Raw genomic sequence first — 15,853 nt, forward strand, 5'->3', positions numbered from 1 at the left:
TGTAGGCTACCGAGTGGTTTTTACCTAAGCGTCATAACCAAAACTCGACACATCTGAAAAAACTTAGATTCTCAAACGGCAAAAGAATAGGCGTGAGCATAGAGTCCTGTGTGAAGCGAAAAGGAACGCCGATGTACGTGCCCATTCCTGAAAAGCGAAAGCTTTGCACAGCAAAAAAAATGATCCTAGTTCGTAACTTAGCGGGATCGGAATGAGTTTGCGGGAGTTCTTTTCGACGGGCTCTACCCTAAGGGGAAATCACATTCTTCTGACGTCTGGATTTCATGGTGAAAGACAGCCTGCAAAACAGGCGCTATTTTTTGGCGTTTTTGGGCGAGTGAAGCACGAAGCGGGAGTGAAGCCTCATTCGGCGTGAAGCGCGAGACACGGCACCTTACCCCGCGTCGCCCGTGTCTGACGCACTCGCTTGCTTTCGCTCTCCAGAAAAACGCAAAAAAATAGAGCCTGTTCTGCAGGCTAGGTGAAAATACTCCAAAGGTACCTATGTGATTATCATTACTGCGCCAGTTAAAATATGGTTCTTTCTTTTATTAACTACTGTAGATTGCAATTGAAGCTCAAGTGCCTGAATTCACATGATATTCCAGCATTCAAATAAAATAAGCATTTAGTAATAGTCAATTACGGGAAAACTTAGATCGGCAGGTATGATGTAGCTATAGCTCCTAACAGTACAAGTGCAGGCCAAACACATTTACCGTAAAGTAACGAACACTGCACCAGTTATGTCATATAGTTTTGGATTGACGGATTTATAAAATGCAGAGTTTCCGTTACTTGCAATATGGTTTCAAGCGCTAAATTTTATCTCGTTTTTCAAAAGGTAACTGTGAGACTGGCTAGGTCCTGCTTTGTTTGGTATAGCCCGCTAAAAGCTCTATTAAACCCCTGGGAGGGGGGAGGAGGGGGTGGGGTGTACTTAATTTAAAACCTTTAATGGAGGCTAATTGAAATCCTCAAAACGTTGAATTCTTTTCTCGCCGTAATAAAAATACACCAGCTTAGGATAGAGTGGATGGCTGCTGCATCGCCAAAAAGAGAGTCTAATATTATAGAATCTGACTTCCCAAGGGAAGAAGAAAGGAGGACTGATTAGAGGGGGCACTGCTTATTGCAAAGAAAGAGCTGATTTGAGCGGGGCTTAATGGAGCTTTTACAGTATATTAAACCCACAATAACAATTATTATTCACCTTAGTGTCGGTGAAGACAGGTAGATGCTCAACTCTACTCTGGCGCATACCGTAAACTACCGCTTTTAAGCACTAGACTTATACATCTTTGTAAGGGGTTTTAGGAGTGCTTACTAACGGAGGGGCTAATATCTGAAGGGGCTTACAACCCGCATAGAAAAGGTGCTTCCAAACAAGCTACGGCGGTGCTTATCAAAAGACGTTTTGCATTTACTGGTTTTTGATTAAGCTTCATAAAGCCATAATAAGTCGAATTCACGACAAGAACAGCTAGAGGAGGGCTTATACCCGGGGTAGGGTGGGGGGGGGGGGGTGATGGATCTATAACTGGGGGTCGGGGGCTTATAAGCGGTAGTTTACAGTAACTGTAAAGAGATAAATCATTCATATTTCATATCTAAAATTTAACGGTATATAATAAAATTGTCAGAACTAAGATGACGAACAAGACGGAGATCATGATAGCCCGTAAAGGTCATATTTCAAACAGCTAGAAGTTACGGACTAGCTAAAACTGTCATTTCATAATCAGTGGCTATCAACTACTTACAATTACAGATATAATAAGGACTTAACTTAACAATACCAGTACATTCATCTCATATATTTCTTTTGTGCATTCCAATACTAAAACAGTTTCTGCCTACTGTAAAACCTCATTGTTTTCCAAAAATATCAGAAATATCGAAGCCACTGAAAAACATGCTTGATGTTTTTCAGTCATCCAAAGAAGGATCTGGGCCTTTTCACACATAAACGATTTGCTGGCTTGGCATTAATCAGCCATTTTTGCTATCACCTGCATAAGCAAGTTTAGCAATACTTTCTTTATGCGTTACTTAAGTATTTGTATCTTCCAACATCATTTCAACCTCTGTGAACAGATTACTTTGCTAAATTTGACCACTCATCAACTGCTGAGAGAGGCCAGCATTTTTTGTCCTTACATTGTCTTGTACGTTTGGCATAGGGGTGATAAGCTACAACGTTCTCCAATCTTCCATAATAAATGTACAGCTGCAGATCAGTGATGGGTCATGCAGTTGTCACTTCTTTTTACATTTACAAGACTTAGATTACAGTGCATTTTTCTTGAAACCTATAAGTGGTGTACTTCCATCTTAGGCATTTTATATTTCTGTTGGAAAAATGTAGTCTAATCTTGCTGTATACTACACAATTCCTACTGCAGATTATAACATTAGAGTTGAAATGTACCCTACAAATTTTATGATCCCCCTCCTCCTCCTCCACAGCAACCTCCTCCTCCACTCTGTCGCTGGGGTTGTTCATCAACTATTACAACGTTTTTTCGTCTACCTGCTCCTCTGTCCGCTGTACTATCTCTTGGACTTTTAGCTTCACTTTTTTCTTGCCTTTCTAGCATTTCTAAAAAAACAGATTGAAGGGTTACTTGATGTAACCAAGGTCCCAAATGTGTGCCGAAAAGCTGTGTATGGTGGCACCTGTTTCTTAAACAAATAAATGAATGACTGAGCCGAAAGCTACTTGTATTAATGATATTTATTCAAGTTCAATTTCATCTTACTTTTTGTTAGTTCAAAGAACATTTCTTCAATGCCTTTGTTAAGTTTTGCTGAAGTGTGAAAGTGTTTTGCTCCCACAGTTTTGGCATATCTGGAAAAAAGAACAACAAATTCACATTATGTTTCGACCTCACACGTAGTTCGATCATCAGTTTCCTTCATCTCCTTACCCTAACTAAATAGAAGTCAAAGAAATTTGAGAATCAAACAGTTACTTGGTTGAAACCATTGAACCTTCATTGCACTTTGAACTATAGCATTTATGTACAAACCTGTGTCCACATATTTCTTACTGTACATGTCCCTGGACTTCATTCTAAGAAATTTTTTCACGGAAAAGGGTCCCCAGTAAGGTTCTTTAACCCTGTCATCCCCACCCAAATTTTTGCTCAATCCCATAATCCCAAAGGTTATTTTTGACATTCCACATCATGTGCATACTTTCAATCCCAATGGCAACTCAGTTGTTTACTTATCAGATATCAACAACTTAATTAACCCTTTAGTAATTATCCACCTATCAATGCAACTCTGAATTCCAACCCCTACAAAGCTTCTAGTGTACACCTACTGTGAGTTGAAACTGTTTAATAATTCGTGGAGAGCAATGGAAGGAAGTCACTACTACAAAGGAGCACTTACGCTTCTGCCTCTGCTGCATCAACATGTCTGTCCCTTTCAAGATCTATTTTGTTTCCTGTTTGAAGGATAGTAATTTATTATTATCATCAATTTTAAATGTAGAGGCCAAAGGAAAGCCATCCAAATCAACCACACACCTGCTATACAAAGTGCTATATCTTCGCCTAACATTTTCTTAAGTTCCTTGACCCAGTTCTGCACCTAAAAAAGTTAACAATCATGGTTATAAAGGGCACTTTCCATTTGCCAAGAAATTCTGGAAGTTCTAGTTGGGATGTAAATGAAATACATTTTTCTGGCATTCCACTGGAGAATTTCCAGGAAATGCATGTTCCATAAATGAGTTTTCACTATGAATCACCAGAAACAGTTCCAGGCTATTCACAAAGATATCTGTGCTGTCACCTTGACTTTTGGCCAGAGAGGTTGACAAATAATGTGTAATACCGAACATGTTCTACAACCAATGGACCTTTCCCTCTACATTGTAAGTTCCCAAAAGTTTGTAGTTAATGGGAAACACCCACTGTGATTGGTAATAAAATATAAACACCAGAAAATAAATAAACCAATTACAACTTACAGTCCAATGGATGTTCTTTTAATGGCAACCTTTCAACTTTAAAATAACTGAAATGATTGTCGCAGTGGTGATTGCAATTTAAGCAATTGCAAATTAACCCAAAAATTTTTTGGGGGACTTCAATGGGATTTGAACCCATGGCCTCTGTGTTAGCGCTGCAGTGTTCTACCAACTGAACTATCAGGACCCATACATTTGGCTCGAAGATATTAGCACTCGAGTGCTACACTGTAAATTCGAGGGTAAATAAAGTTTATTGATTGATTGATTGATTGATTAGGAGTAGACCAAGGGAACAGTGTACGTTACTTACATGTTTAATGTTTATTCACTTTGAATTAATTTTGTTCTAAACTTTCCTTTGATCAGGTTTGCCATTGCTATATAATATTGTTTGCATGAAAGAATCAGAATGTAACAATACCTTGAAAAAAGAATCTTCATCTGTTATATCATAAACTAGAATTGCACCATTACTGCAAAATAAAAATACAATACTTAAAATTATAAATTCTCAAACTCACTAACACTAAGAGAAAACAATGAAACTCATAGGCTGGAACAAAACTCACTCGCAGTACATGTGGATGACACAAGAGGTGATTGAAGTTCTTTTTGCTTTTCTGGGAATCAATTCCAATCAAGGAGCAAAGCAGATGATGAATAACCATTTGAAGTTAAAGGTGTTTAACTCTAAGGGTGTATTAGCACGACCTTTTTTATCCTTGTCTTGCACATGTTATGCATTATTTTGTCTATGACTGTTAAATTGACGACACTTCAAGAAGTGGTTCTTCTGGATAAAGCTGATTCGTAAGCTACATGTACAATATTATTATGTAAATTCTGATTTCTCAAACCCCCAGTTTAAAAAAACTTTCCAATAATTTGAACGAAAACCCCAGTCAAACCTTTTAATTTTACTCACAATTTTTGAACTAATTCCTTTCCCCTGGCCTGGAGGTTAAAAATTGAAAATTATCCCATTGTAGCAGTTGATATTCTTCATGCATGTGTAAAGATGAGGTAATATTAGTTGCTTACCTATCTCTATAGTAAATAGGTCCTAATGCATGGAATCTCTCCTGGCCAGCTGTATCCTAAACATGTGATAACATTCAAGTATTAATACTTGACTCTGTTTTATATAAATCCTCTACTGCTTGCTGAGAGTAATACAGTGACATTCAGTGGGAGGGGGAAAGGATCAGTTTGCAGTAAGAACATATGGGTGCTGCCTCAAAACAATGCCCTTCAATAATATTTTACCTATTGAGGGTGGCTAGGAACATTACAAAGGTAAGTTTCTTGTTTATTCAGGTACGATACAAATGCACCACAGAAACCAGGGCTTGGTCTGTTTTCTCTTAGTTCTGAGGCCCACTAAATAATCCATAATCACATGTCAACTGCTTTCTGAGAGTAATAATGCACTCATTGATGCAAGTTTGTATTACACCTGAGAACAAGAAAAGTACTACTCTAATTAGTTCCTATTGTTTGGATCATCTGTTTTAATATTACTGATAAACACTGCAAGGTTGTGCTGAAACACAAAAGGGGAACAGGTTTAAAGTTTTTTTCTTTCAATACTGTGAACTCAGTTAGATCACTTTGTTTGTTTGTTTTTTTCAAAACAGTCAGAAAAAATTCCACTCAGGGAATTCTTCGTATATTATTAACTAGGAGTAATCGGAGCTTAGGAGAGTGCATTCGACATATTTGCTAGGTGTACAGGTAGCAGTTGAGGGAGAAGAGTGGATGGTTCTTGCGATAGATAAATAAGATTATGGCATATTTTGAACGTAAGGATTGCGTACAGCGAAACCTCTATTTAAACTGTGTCTCATTATGAAAAGGTTTTGAAGGCTTGTGATATTGTATGGTTTGTCTCAAGTGCTTGTAATTTGAAGAGACACTGGCCAGAGGGCGCAGTTGTTCAAAGGCCTGATTAGCAGTTTCTTTTTCTTTTGTTCCAAACCATTTCTTCGGATAATTTTCTCTATCATTTTTAAGGGCATCCAATCATCAATGCAAGTTGTTGACGAAATGAGTTAAACTGAATTTACTTTTTAAGCTTTCACATCTGAATTCAAATTTTGCACCAACCCTGGGTTATCTTAACCACCTTTGAACAACCCGGGCCAGGTATTGTTAAAAAGCAAACGGTTGACAATGTTTTAGATGTAATCATTAATTTTATCTATTGGGAATTCCACATATAGACAATTACTGAAATTTACTATAAAATGAAACCATTCACTGGCTAGTCTTCTTAACTTGTGTTGATATTAAGGACCCAAGACCACATTTTTTGAGGTGAATGCTGGAGCACAATGAATTGGTTTGAACACTGTCTCACTTACACTACACCTCTCAAACATTGCAAGGGAATCATCAAAGCCTCCAGTGGAATGTGTGTGCTCGCATCAATATAACTTTTTCAGTAATTTGGTGAAGTATGTTGATGTCAGTGACTTGAGTGGTGCAAGATGTTTGTTTGTCCGGTGCCGAAAATATCCCAAGTCATGATGAAATGGCGCCGCCGAGCTGCACAACTTGGTAGATTTACTTTGTGGCACAGTGGCCGCTGAGCTACTGCACAACTCAGTAGATTTACTTTGTATGACACCAAATGGCCACCACGCTACACAATTCGGTAGATTAACTTTGTGGCACAACGGGCGCCAAGCTACACAACTCAGTAGATTAACTTTGTGGTACAATGGGCGCCAAGCTACACAACTCGGTAGATTTACTTTTTGTGGCACAATGGCCGCCGAGCTACTACACAACTCAGAGATTTACTTTGTGTGACACCGAATGGCCGCCAAGCTACACAACTCGGTAGATTTACTTTGTGGCACAACGGCCGCTGAGCAACTACACAACTCAGTAGATTTACTTTGTGTGACACTGAATGGCCGCCGAGCTACACAACTCGATAGATTTACTTTGTGTGGCACAACAGCCGCCAAGCTACACAACTTGGTAGATTTACTTTGTGTGGCACAACGGCTGCCGAGCTACACAGCTTGGTAGGTTTACTTTGTGACACAACAACAACCTGGTTTCATTGATGCATGCACCAGGAGTCACACACATTTTCCAAAGACATTGACAAACCACGCCGAAAAATATGAAGGCTTAATCCAAAGTAAAATTTTACTCAGGATGTTGAACGCTTTGGAAGATTCAACAAACACAGATTCAGCAAACTCATGAAATATGTATGCTTTATGAAGACAAATAGCAGACCTCAGCAAACGTTTGGAAGATGAATGCCGAGGACACACAAATCACCACGTGAGTTAGCACGTCAAAGTGAGGCAAAATGTAAGCAATCACCTCGAAGTGTGGCAAATGTGAGTCGACGGCAAATGCAATCTTGAAAAAACCTCCCTTATTAATTGCACAGGACATCCAATAATGCAGAGAACACCCAACACAAATTAGGGGTTGCGTTCTCGTACCTCGAACACAAGAACCAAAGGTTAGGGAAAGTTGAGAGATTAGGGTTGCAGGCTCCTTTGATTGCCCGCAATTGTAGATAGTACCAGAGATAACAAATCAATGACATCAATAATATCAATGAGTAATCAACCAGGGCTGAAAATAATGGCCGGTCAACAGACAATGTCCGGCCTGATCGCAGACTTGACAGGTCAAACTCCGGTCTTGCCGGTCATTTTTGGATACAAACATTTTATTTTCCACACAGTTGTTACTTAATGCTCTATAACGCTGCCAAGTTTTTTTTTTTTTCTTTGGCGTTTTTTGCTGCTTTGCACTAAACCCTTCTAAGAAAAAGAATGCCACAATAAATTAATTTCATGTCGTCATGTCGTAATGAAACGCAACAAAGTGAATAACAAACTGAGTTGAAAAGTAATGCAACGTTGCAAGTCATACTGTACTTTCTGCTTTGCTATAATCAGTAATGTGACCTTCTTTGAGAATTCGAAGGAATTCAGGCAAATCGATCGCAGTTCTCAACAGGTCGCCCTGTGTTTCTCTGGGTATAAATGTTAGCGCATCAATTAATAAGAATTTCTTTTATGTTGAACATGAATGCTATTCTTAAGAAAGTAAATGTAGACTTTGAGTAGTTTAGTAATTTTCATCCTGTATCAAATTTAAAGTTCCTATCTAAATTGATAGAGAAAACAGTGTTTGTGCAATTGAATAGCTATCTTGGCGAAAATGATCTACACGAGCCTCTTCAATCAGAGTACAAGATTTTTCACAGCACCGAGACTGCACTTCTCACTGTTTCAAATGACATTATGCTGTCATTGGATAAGGGCGAGAATGTTTTCCTTGTTTTATTGGATCTGTCAGCAGCATTTGATACCGTTAACCATTCCTTGCTGCTGGCACAACTGCAGAAATCATTTGACATCAGAGGAACTGTACTGCAATGGTTCGATTCTTATCTTTCTCAAAGAACTCAGTTTGTTAACATCAATGAGGCGAATTCTATGGTACGAGATCTTCCTGTGGGTGTTCCCCAAGGTTCAGGTCTGGGACCTGTACTCTACCTTCTGTATACTGCGCCACTTGCTAAAGTGATAAGATCGTATGGCTTGGATTATCACCTATACGCCAACGATACTCAGTTATACTCTGCATTCAAATCGGTGGATGTGGACGCTGCTAAATCGAGGGTCGAGAACTGCATTTCTGCAATAAGTCGCTGGATGGATCTCAACGAATTGAAGCTAAACCATGACAAGACGGAGGTCATGCTCATCCACTCAAAGTATCGTCCTTCTCCATCCTTTCAGTCCTTATGTGTTGGTGATGAGATCGTGGCTGCCTCTCAGTCGGCTAGGAGTCTTGGTGTTATCTTTGATGAGCACATGTCTTTTCATGCACATGTGTCTAGCATCTGTAGATCATCATTTTATCGTATCAGGAACCTATCTAGAATTAGGAAGTATTTCACTAAAGAATCAGCAGAAATTGCTGTTCATGCATTCGTCACATCGAAACTAGATTACTGTAATGCATTACTATATGGCCTACCTAAGTATCAGTTACAAAGATTGCAGTACGTACAAAACACGGCGGCTAGAGTTGTGTTGCAAGTGAGTAAGTTTCAGCATATCACACCTGTTTTGTGCAAGCTTCACTGGCTACCGATTCAATATCGTATTATTTTCAAGATCCTCATGTATAAATCACTGAATGGGACATCGCCTAGCTATTTAGCTCAGAAACTACATTATCGTTCTCATACTAGATCATTGAGGTCTGTTAGTAATGAACTTTTAATGCAACCTAGATCATATACCAAGACCTACATAGATAGAGCATTCGCTGTTCATGCACCAAGAGAATGGAACTTAATACCCTATGAAATTCGGAAGTCCAACTCGACTCGATTCCAGAATGGTCTGATAAAAATTTAAGCTAATCAAGAGGGAAGGTCGTCATCTATCTCGGTGCTAGATACTTGTTCTTGTAAACAACTTTATGCAAATTTCTGTTGACATTTGAGCCCTTCGCGATAAAATGTTGTGCGATGACCCAAATTTATTTATTGACTTCTGATGATAAACACCCTGTTTGTGGAACAAACTTCTCGCCATTGCAAATCAACTTCTTTGCCCAAAATATTAGCCACGATTCTTCTTTGAGGAGGTGACTTTCGATCACATACCAGGCAAGGAAAAAGGTCAAGTTTCACCCATGTTCATTTCGGAACATCAACGTAAAACAAGCGTGCAGATTTTGTAAAATAACCCAATTTTTTTGTTTTTCTTCGTAATTTTCTAAAGTTTGCTGAACTGTATGTGTATTCCGTTTCCTGAACCTTGAGAGTTTGAAAAGGATTAACGCTTCACTTTTTACCTCTAGAGACTTCAGACACTGCAGTGCAATGATACTCAAGGTAGAACGTAACATTAAAACTATACAGCGTAGCTGGCGGTATTGTGTAGTAGTTGAGTGAGATTTGGCGGCGGAGCCGTTGTAATATAGTCGAGTGAGATTTGATGGCAGGACCGTCACGAGCGGCGAAGCTGCGAGAAATATCGCCAGTATTTCAATGCCTCGTCCCTACTCCCTTTTTTTGGAACGCGGCTCCACCGCCAAAACTTTAATATCCCACCCACACAATACCACCAGCTATGCAGGCTAGATTAAAACGCACAAAAACCGGGAAAGGAACTCTACAACGTGCGAATGCATTTTTCACCAACTTGCTGTCAAAAACGTGAACGTCAATGTAGTAATAGCAATCTATTGCCAGCTTAATTGGATATTCCTTGGGCAAAATAAAATAATTAGTATTCATTATTTGACCGACCAGAATCGGGGTTTGTCCGGGCTAAAAAATATTTGGCCGGTCATGATGACTGGCGACCTGCTGTCCATTATTTTCAGCCCTGATCAACAGGAGATCAATGGGTGATCAGTTGATTAGTCATTGATTATTGCAGATGATAAATGTTGAGCGATCAATGAATAACTGACAGGCTGCAAAATTTAAATCATAGATTGCATCAATGAGCCACTGATGACACCAGTTAGACATTGATATACATGTGTAAACTAATGGCTATACAAACCATACCAAATTCAAAATAAAGAAATTCAAAAAAAACTTTAAAGTACAGCTGTACATGTCACAATACAAACTAAATATGTATCAAACATGTAGAAACCAAATGGGACATACTTCGACCCCCACATCAAATTAACCTATTACACATTTACTACAGATTGGAACAACTGCATTAGACAGAAACGTTTTTCTCTGGCAGAGAAGGGACTGGGCTAAATTTAGGTGTATAATTACTTTTTTCAGACTCCAAATAGCCGGCAGTGTCACCTTCTCAACATTGGTTTCGATATTTTGCCATCCATCAAATCAAAGTTTAACGCATTGCTTCGTAATATGTGACAAATGAATGATTAATTGGTGGATGAATATACATAACTGATGACTAATAAATGGTATCAATGACTTCCATGAGTAATGAATGTCACAGATGGGTTATAGGATAGGATATGGTCAGAGGATTTTTGGTAATTGTCTAACCATTGATTATCCACTGATCAATGACAATGATCAATGATTAATAATACTCAATGATGCAATCAAACATCAATCAGCTATATCTAGCATAAAAATTATACCATTACCAAATTTCCTCTTATTTACAGGAAAAAATTTTCAAACTAGCCAGTCTCATTGGCCCAGACATACCATGACCTAAGAACTGAAACTATCTAACAGCTAAATATTTTCTTTTAAAAAAAATAATTATTATTTTTTTCATATTCTGGTTGGGTATTCTGGACAGCTTGGTCTGCACTGGAGTGACTACTGAAACTCTCAGCCTATGCATAAAAATTATAAACTCATTCAGAGAATTGGGCTCCCTCTAATTTTTCTTGAAACACAGCCTTGAAATAAACTTACCCATATGGCAATGTTCACACGTTGTCCTTCAATATTTAATCTTTTATTTAAGAAAGATGCCTAAGGAAAAAACACAAAAGATTTACTTTATAATCAATGTAAGTACACATACACGAAAGACAAAAGAAGCATGAAAACATCTTTATCACTTGAGCCTGTACAATGGCCAAGTAGTCTCCTATAGCTCAGTGGTAGACTATGTGGACAAATAATGGCCCCAGTTGTTCAGCAGATAATGCTATTCACTGGATAAATCTCTATCCATTGGACAATGCAATAATGACTTTCAGGAATTTATCTGTTGGATAGTGCTATCTAACGTTTAAGGACGTTCGCGCTTATTGTTTCTGCGCATCCCTACTGCGCACGTAATTCATAGGCAATATCACGTCACGTCATGCATCGAGCACGCGCACTGAGAAAACTGTCTAAGCACATATAGGGCTGGTAGCCGTTGCGTTAACTTCGCTTGCAATTTACTTTCTTAAATGGTCCGTGACACCCCATTTTTTTGTGGTAGACCTCTTTCTCTTCCACTTTCCGATAGATTGTGAAAAATGAACAAAAAATCAATGTGGGAAGGTAAAAAATTTCCAATTTTTCTGTGTACGCAGCGTCGAATTTTGGCATTCGTGCGGCTGTTAGGAGAGTAGAAATGTGTCCGCTAAATGATAAAATCAACTCTGAAGAAGCTTTTTAGGTCACCGAATTTTGTTTATGGATCCACAAGAACAATAATTGGCGGATAAAATTTCAATTCAGGGATTTATTAATAAACTTTTTGCACAAACAGGCACTTTATCCGTATGCAGTAAGGAAGCCCGATTTCTCAGATTTTGGGTGATCTTTTGAACATCGTATCTCCGAAACGAATTCGGTGACCCCCAAATTTTGTTACATTTTTGACATGAGTAACCCATATTCTCAAACTGGTGAAAGTTTCAGAAAAAAATCAATGTTAGAAGATTTTCCGCACGAACATCCTTAAACAACCAGGGCCACAAGGACAAAGGTTTGACTCCATTGGGGGAAACTTTTTTCTTCCTAAGCTATCAAAAAAAATCATCACTCTAAATCCAACATCTGTTTATGTCTTGCCACCCAATGTCTTAGATTAACTTTTAGACAACTGGTACAGTAACAATAACAATGTGATCAATTCCTCCACGACTAATCATAACCTCCATTTGAAGTTAACCACCACCTGGTTAGCTCAGTTGGGAGAGCACTGGTTCTGCTGAGCGGGAGGTTGCGGGTGCAAACCCTGGTCAGACCAGCACTCAGGGCCTTTAAATACAACTGTAACTGAGAAGAAAATGCTGCCTTTGTAATGACATCTGCAAACCAAGGCTGCTGCCTAACGAGTGCCAGGTCACCAGAGGTGCCTAAGATTGGCCCACAGGTGACCAAAATTTTAATCAAGGAGCTCGACAAGGGCACCTAAAACTTATGATTCTCAGGCTAGCTTTTGGTGAATGAATGACAAAATTCCCTTCTCATTGTGCACTGTTGAAATGAAAACGGAAAATGTTTGGTCGTTGGCTGCAGACAAAAAAAAATTTCTGCTGGTAAAAGGTAAACAAACAAGCTCCTTGTCTTGAAATTTGCTTCTGTGACTTCCGCTGCAGTGCAGTTGAAGTTTCTTGTCTGAAAATGGCCTTGAATGAATTTCATAGTCTTAGAAAAACCTTCGGTATTGATATCATGAGTTTTTCTCCAGCGTTAGGAATGTTTGGTCACTATTGTGTGCAGTAAAAACCAATAAAAAGTTGTGATGCGTAAAAAGCAAGAGGTTTCCAATTACACATCTCATACACTAAGGAATCTTACTTTTGCAAGTTTGTAGTATTTTCTATCTTGCTACGAACATGAACGGTACATTTGGAGTTTTCTTTTATCATTTACTCAGCATTATTTACACCTCCCTTTTCTTTTTGCTGTACGTTTTGTGGTATTTTTTGAAAGGCTCGCAAAAACATTACACTTTTTGAAAATGATTCATGGTGGCTATTCAAGATCATATTCCAATACCTTTATAATTTATGTTGTCGTGCGCTATGCATGTAAATACATACCTTCACAAAATAATATAAACACAGTTGTGATAGTTCAAAACATAGACTCAAAACACAAATGCTGAGTCAGTTTCCAAACTTCAAGATAAAAAACCTCTCATTGGTCCTTTTTTATCACCTAAAAACTTAAACTTAACTCGCTTAAATAAAATTGTTGTACAAGCACGTGCTGTTGGTCAGTGGGTTCGCTAGTGTACGTGCAAATGGTTATTGTTATTTTTCTCAAGAAATAAATCATTTCTTCAAATCCTTTCGAGCGAGACAAAAACAGCTGCGAGGGAGACTTAGGTTTTGAGAAGCATGAATCAAGTTTCGAGGATCTGGTTGAGACTGTCAACTTAAGGTGGCTTGACCCAGTATTTTTATAGGCACACCCTCCATCTTTGAATCTCTTATACTTAAACAAATCAATCTGTATTGTAAAACGATTATGACACATAGATTACACTTAGACTAAACTTTATTATGGTATTATTTTTTGGGTGATCGGAATAAATGTCACGTGGCAATGACGTCACAATGGTTTTAGCTCTAAATTGAAATTCAGCCCTGTTTGGCATTTTCTTTTGAAATGCTTTATGCTGTGTAATCTCTGGATAAATGTCTTCTGCTGTGCAAAGTTTCCCAAAAATCTATAAGAGGAATTTCGAGATATCTTCGAATTTCTATAAAAAGGGTATTTAAAATGCATGCACTGAATACTTGACATGATGCAGACAAATTTGCTACTTTTTGGATGTTTCTGGAAAGGTTTTATCACTCATTTGTTTTGCAAATGACCCTTATACACTCTAGAAGCTGCTGAACACAAGTACACTTGCACAATTTTGAAACACATGAAAATGTATAAATCAGGGTAAAAAGCAATGCTGAGCTCTTTTTATAATTTCTATGGCTACTTTCACAAAAACAGTGACTAAAACAAAATTTGACGATAGTAAATTAATTGATCAGCGTACTATTTAGTTCCCGAATTTCGTGTCGATTGAAAACTTCTAAAGTTGTCTAACGTGGGCACAAAAGTGAGTAAATATTGAACCAATGTCATATATCTGGTTACGTTTTTACTCTGGGACTTCCTATTGCCTCAAGTTTAGCACAACATCAAATTCCCATGCAGCACGCGAGAATTTACCGTGCTTGGTTGCCCCCTGAAATCTTCCCAAAATATGGTAATGATGTAGAATGGGAGAAAACAATAGTGACTAGATTTCAGAGGGCAACCAAATGCGCTAAATGCTTGCATGGGAATTTGATGTTGTGCTAAACCCGAGACAATAGGAAGTCCCAGAGGAAAAACAGCAGCCTTGCAAACAGTTAGACTTTCTAGTCTTCTTTGATAAGGACAAAAACCATGGGTTCACAGCACTTTACTTATCTGCTTCTTGTGAGATATAAAGGAACCCACACCACTGTTCAAAAAGAGTAGGAGATATAGACCCTGGTGGTGTGACTAACCTTTCCTGGGCTGGGTGGGTTATCAGTAAGGAGAGATCTTAATAAAGGGATAACCTCATGATTCTCCTTCAGGTATCATAATGAATACCTGTACACAGTGTATGTAATATAATTCTACTAGCAAATTGCCAATGTAATATCAGCTTGGATTTCTGCACTGGAATCCTGTCAGTCCCATATTCTAGAATACGGTGTAACTCAATAATATTCAACATAAAACTTTCTAGGCACATGTCCATTTCATGGATCTGTACAGCTCAAGTTGATTGTTGACGAGAGATCTACTTTTTTACACAAAATTTGGCTAACTGTGAACAGATATCACGACAATAGTACACTTGAAATTTGATGATTCAGCTTTACACAACGGAAAATCGTCCATCCACAAAAACACATGGAAGCTCTCAGGAGCCAGCCATGCTTTTAAGTTTTATTGTATGCATTATCAAGATCCCGATAAAGCGTCCTTACCGTGTAACGAAGCCTACGTATAGCTAATAAAAAATGACAACAAACTTACTTGCAGTGTGGTTAAATGTTTTTCGTTGAACTTGTCCTGGACATAGCGAAGCATTAAGGAAGTTTTACCAACGCACCCTTCCCCTAAAAGAACAACTTTAAACTGGTTTTTCCGCGACGCTGCTGCCATAATGAAGGAATACTTTGCTTTTAAAAGCTGTCCTTCCCACTGCAACACCCGAAATAGAAGAATTTGTGGATATACTAAGGAGATTTCACTTTAGATCCGGACGCCATTTTCAGTCTTGCAACAGTTCCATCCTCGTGACATTGACGTCAACTTGTCGCTACTTACGGAAGTGTTCCCGGAGAACTTCGGACAAAATTCGTAAGAGTTCCGCCACATCAACACTATCACGACGCATAAACGAAGTACTGACCACT

The 15,853-nt window shown here is 38.5% G+C and overlaps 1 protein-coding gene across 1 annotated transcript; it reads right to left on the bottom strand.

Annotated features, from left to right (window-relative positions):
* Window positions 1–534: 534 nt before the first annotated feature.
* On the bottom strand, window positions 535–15,749 carry LOC140932973 (ras-related protein Rab-21-like). The gene is made up of 8 exons (XM_073382478.1): window positions 15,471–15,749; window positions 11,418–11,477; window positions 5,030–5,085; window positions 4,410–4,461; window positions 3,540–3,603; window positions 3,403–3,457; window positions 2,763–2,851; window positions 535–2,602 (listed from the first exon to the last, which is right to left on the bottom strand). The coding sequence occupies exons 1-8, from the start codon at window positions 15,597–15,599 to the stop codon at window positions 2,442–2,444; spliced, it is 666 nt and encodes a 221-aa protein (XP_073238579.1). The 5' UTR covers window positions 15,600–15,749; the 3' UTR covers window positions 535–2,441.
* Window positions 15,750–15,853: the final 104 nt, after the last annotated feature.

Source organism: Porites lutea, chromosome 4, assembly GCF_958299795.1.
Source record: "Porites lutea chromosome 4, jaPorLute2.1, whole genome shotgun sequence".
NCBI classification, from domain to species: domain Eukaryota; kingdom Metazoa; phylum Cnidaria; class Anthozoa; order Scleractinia; family Poritidae; genus Porites; species Porites lutea.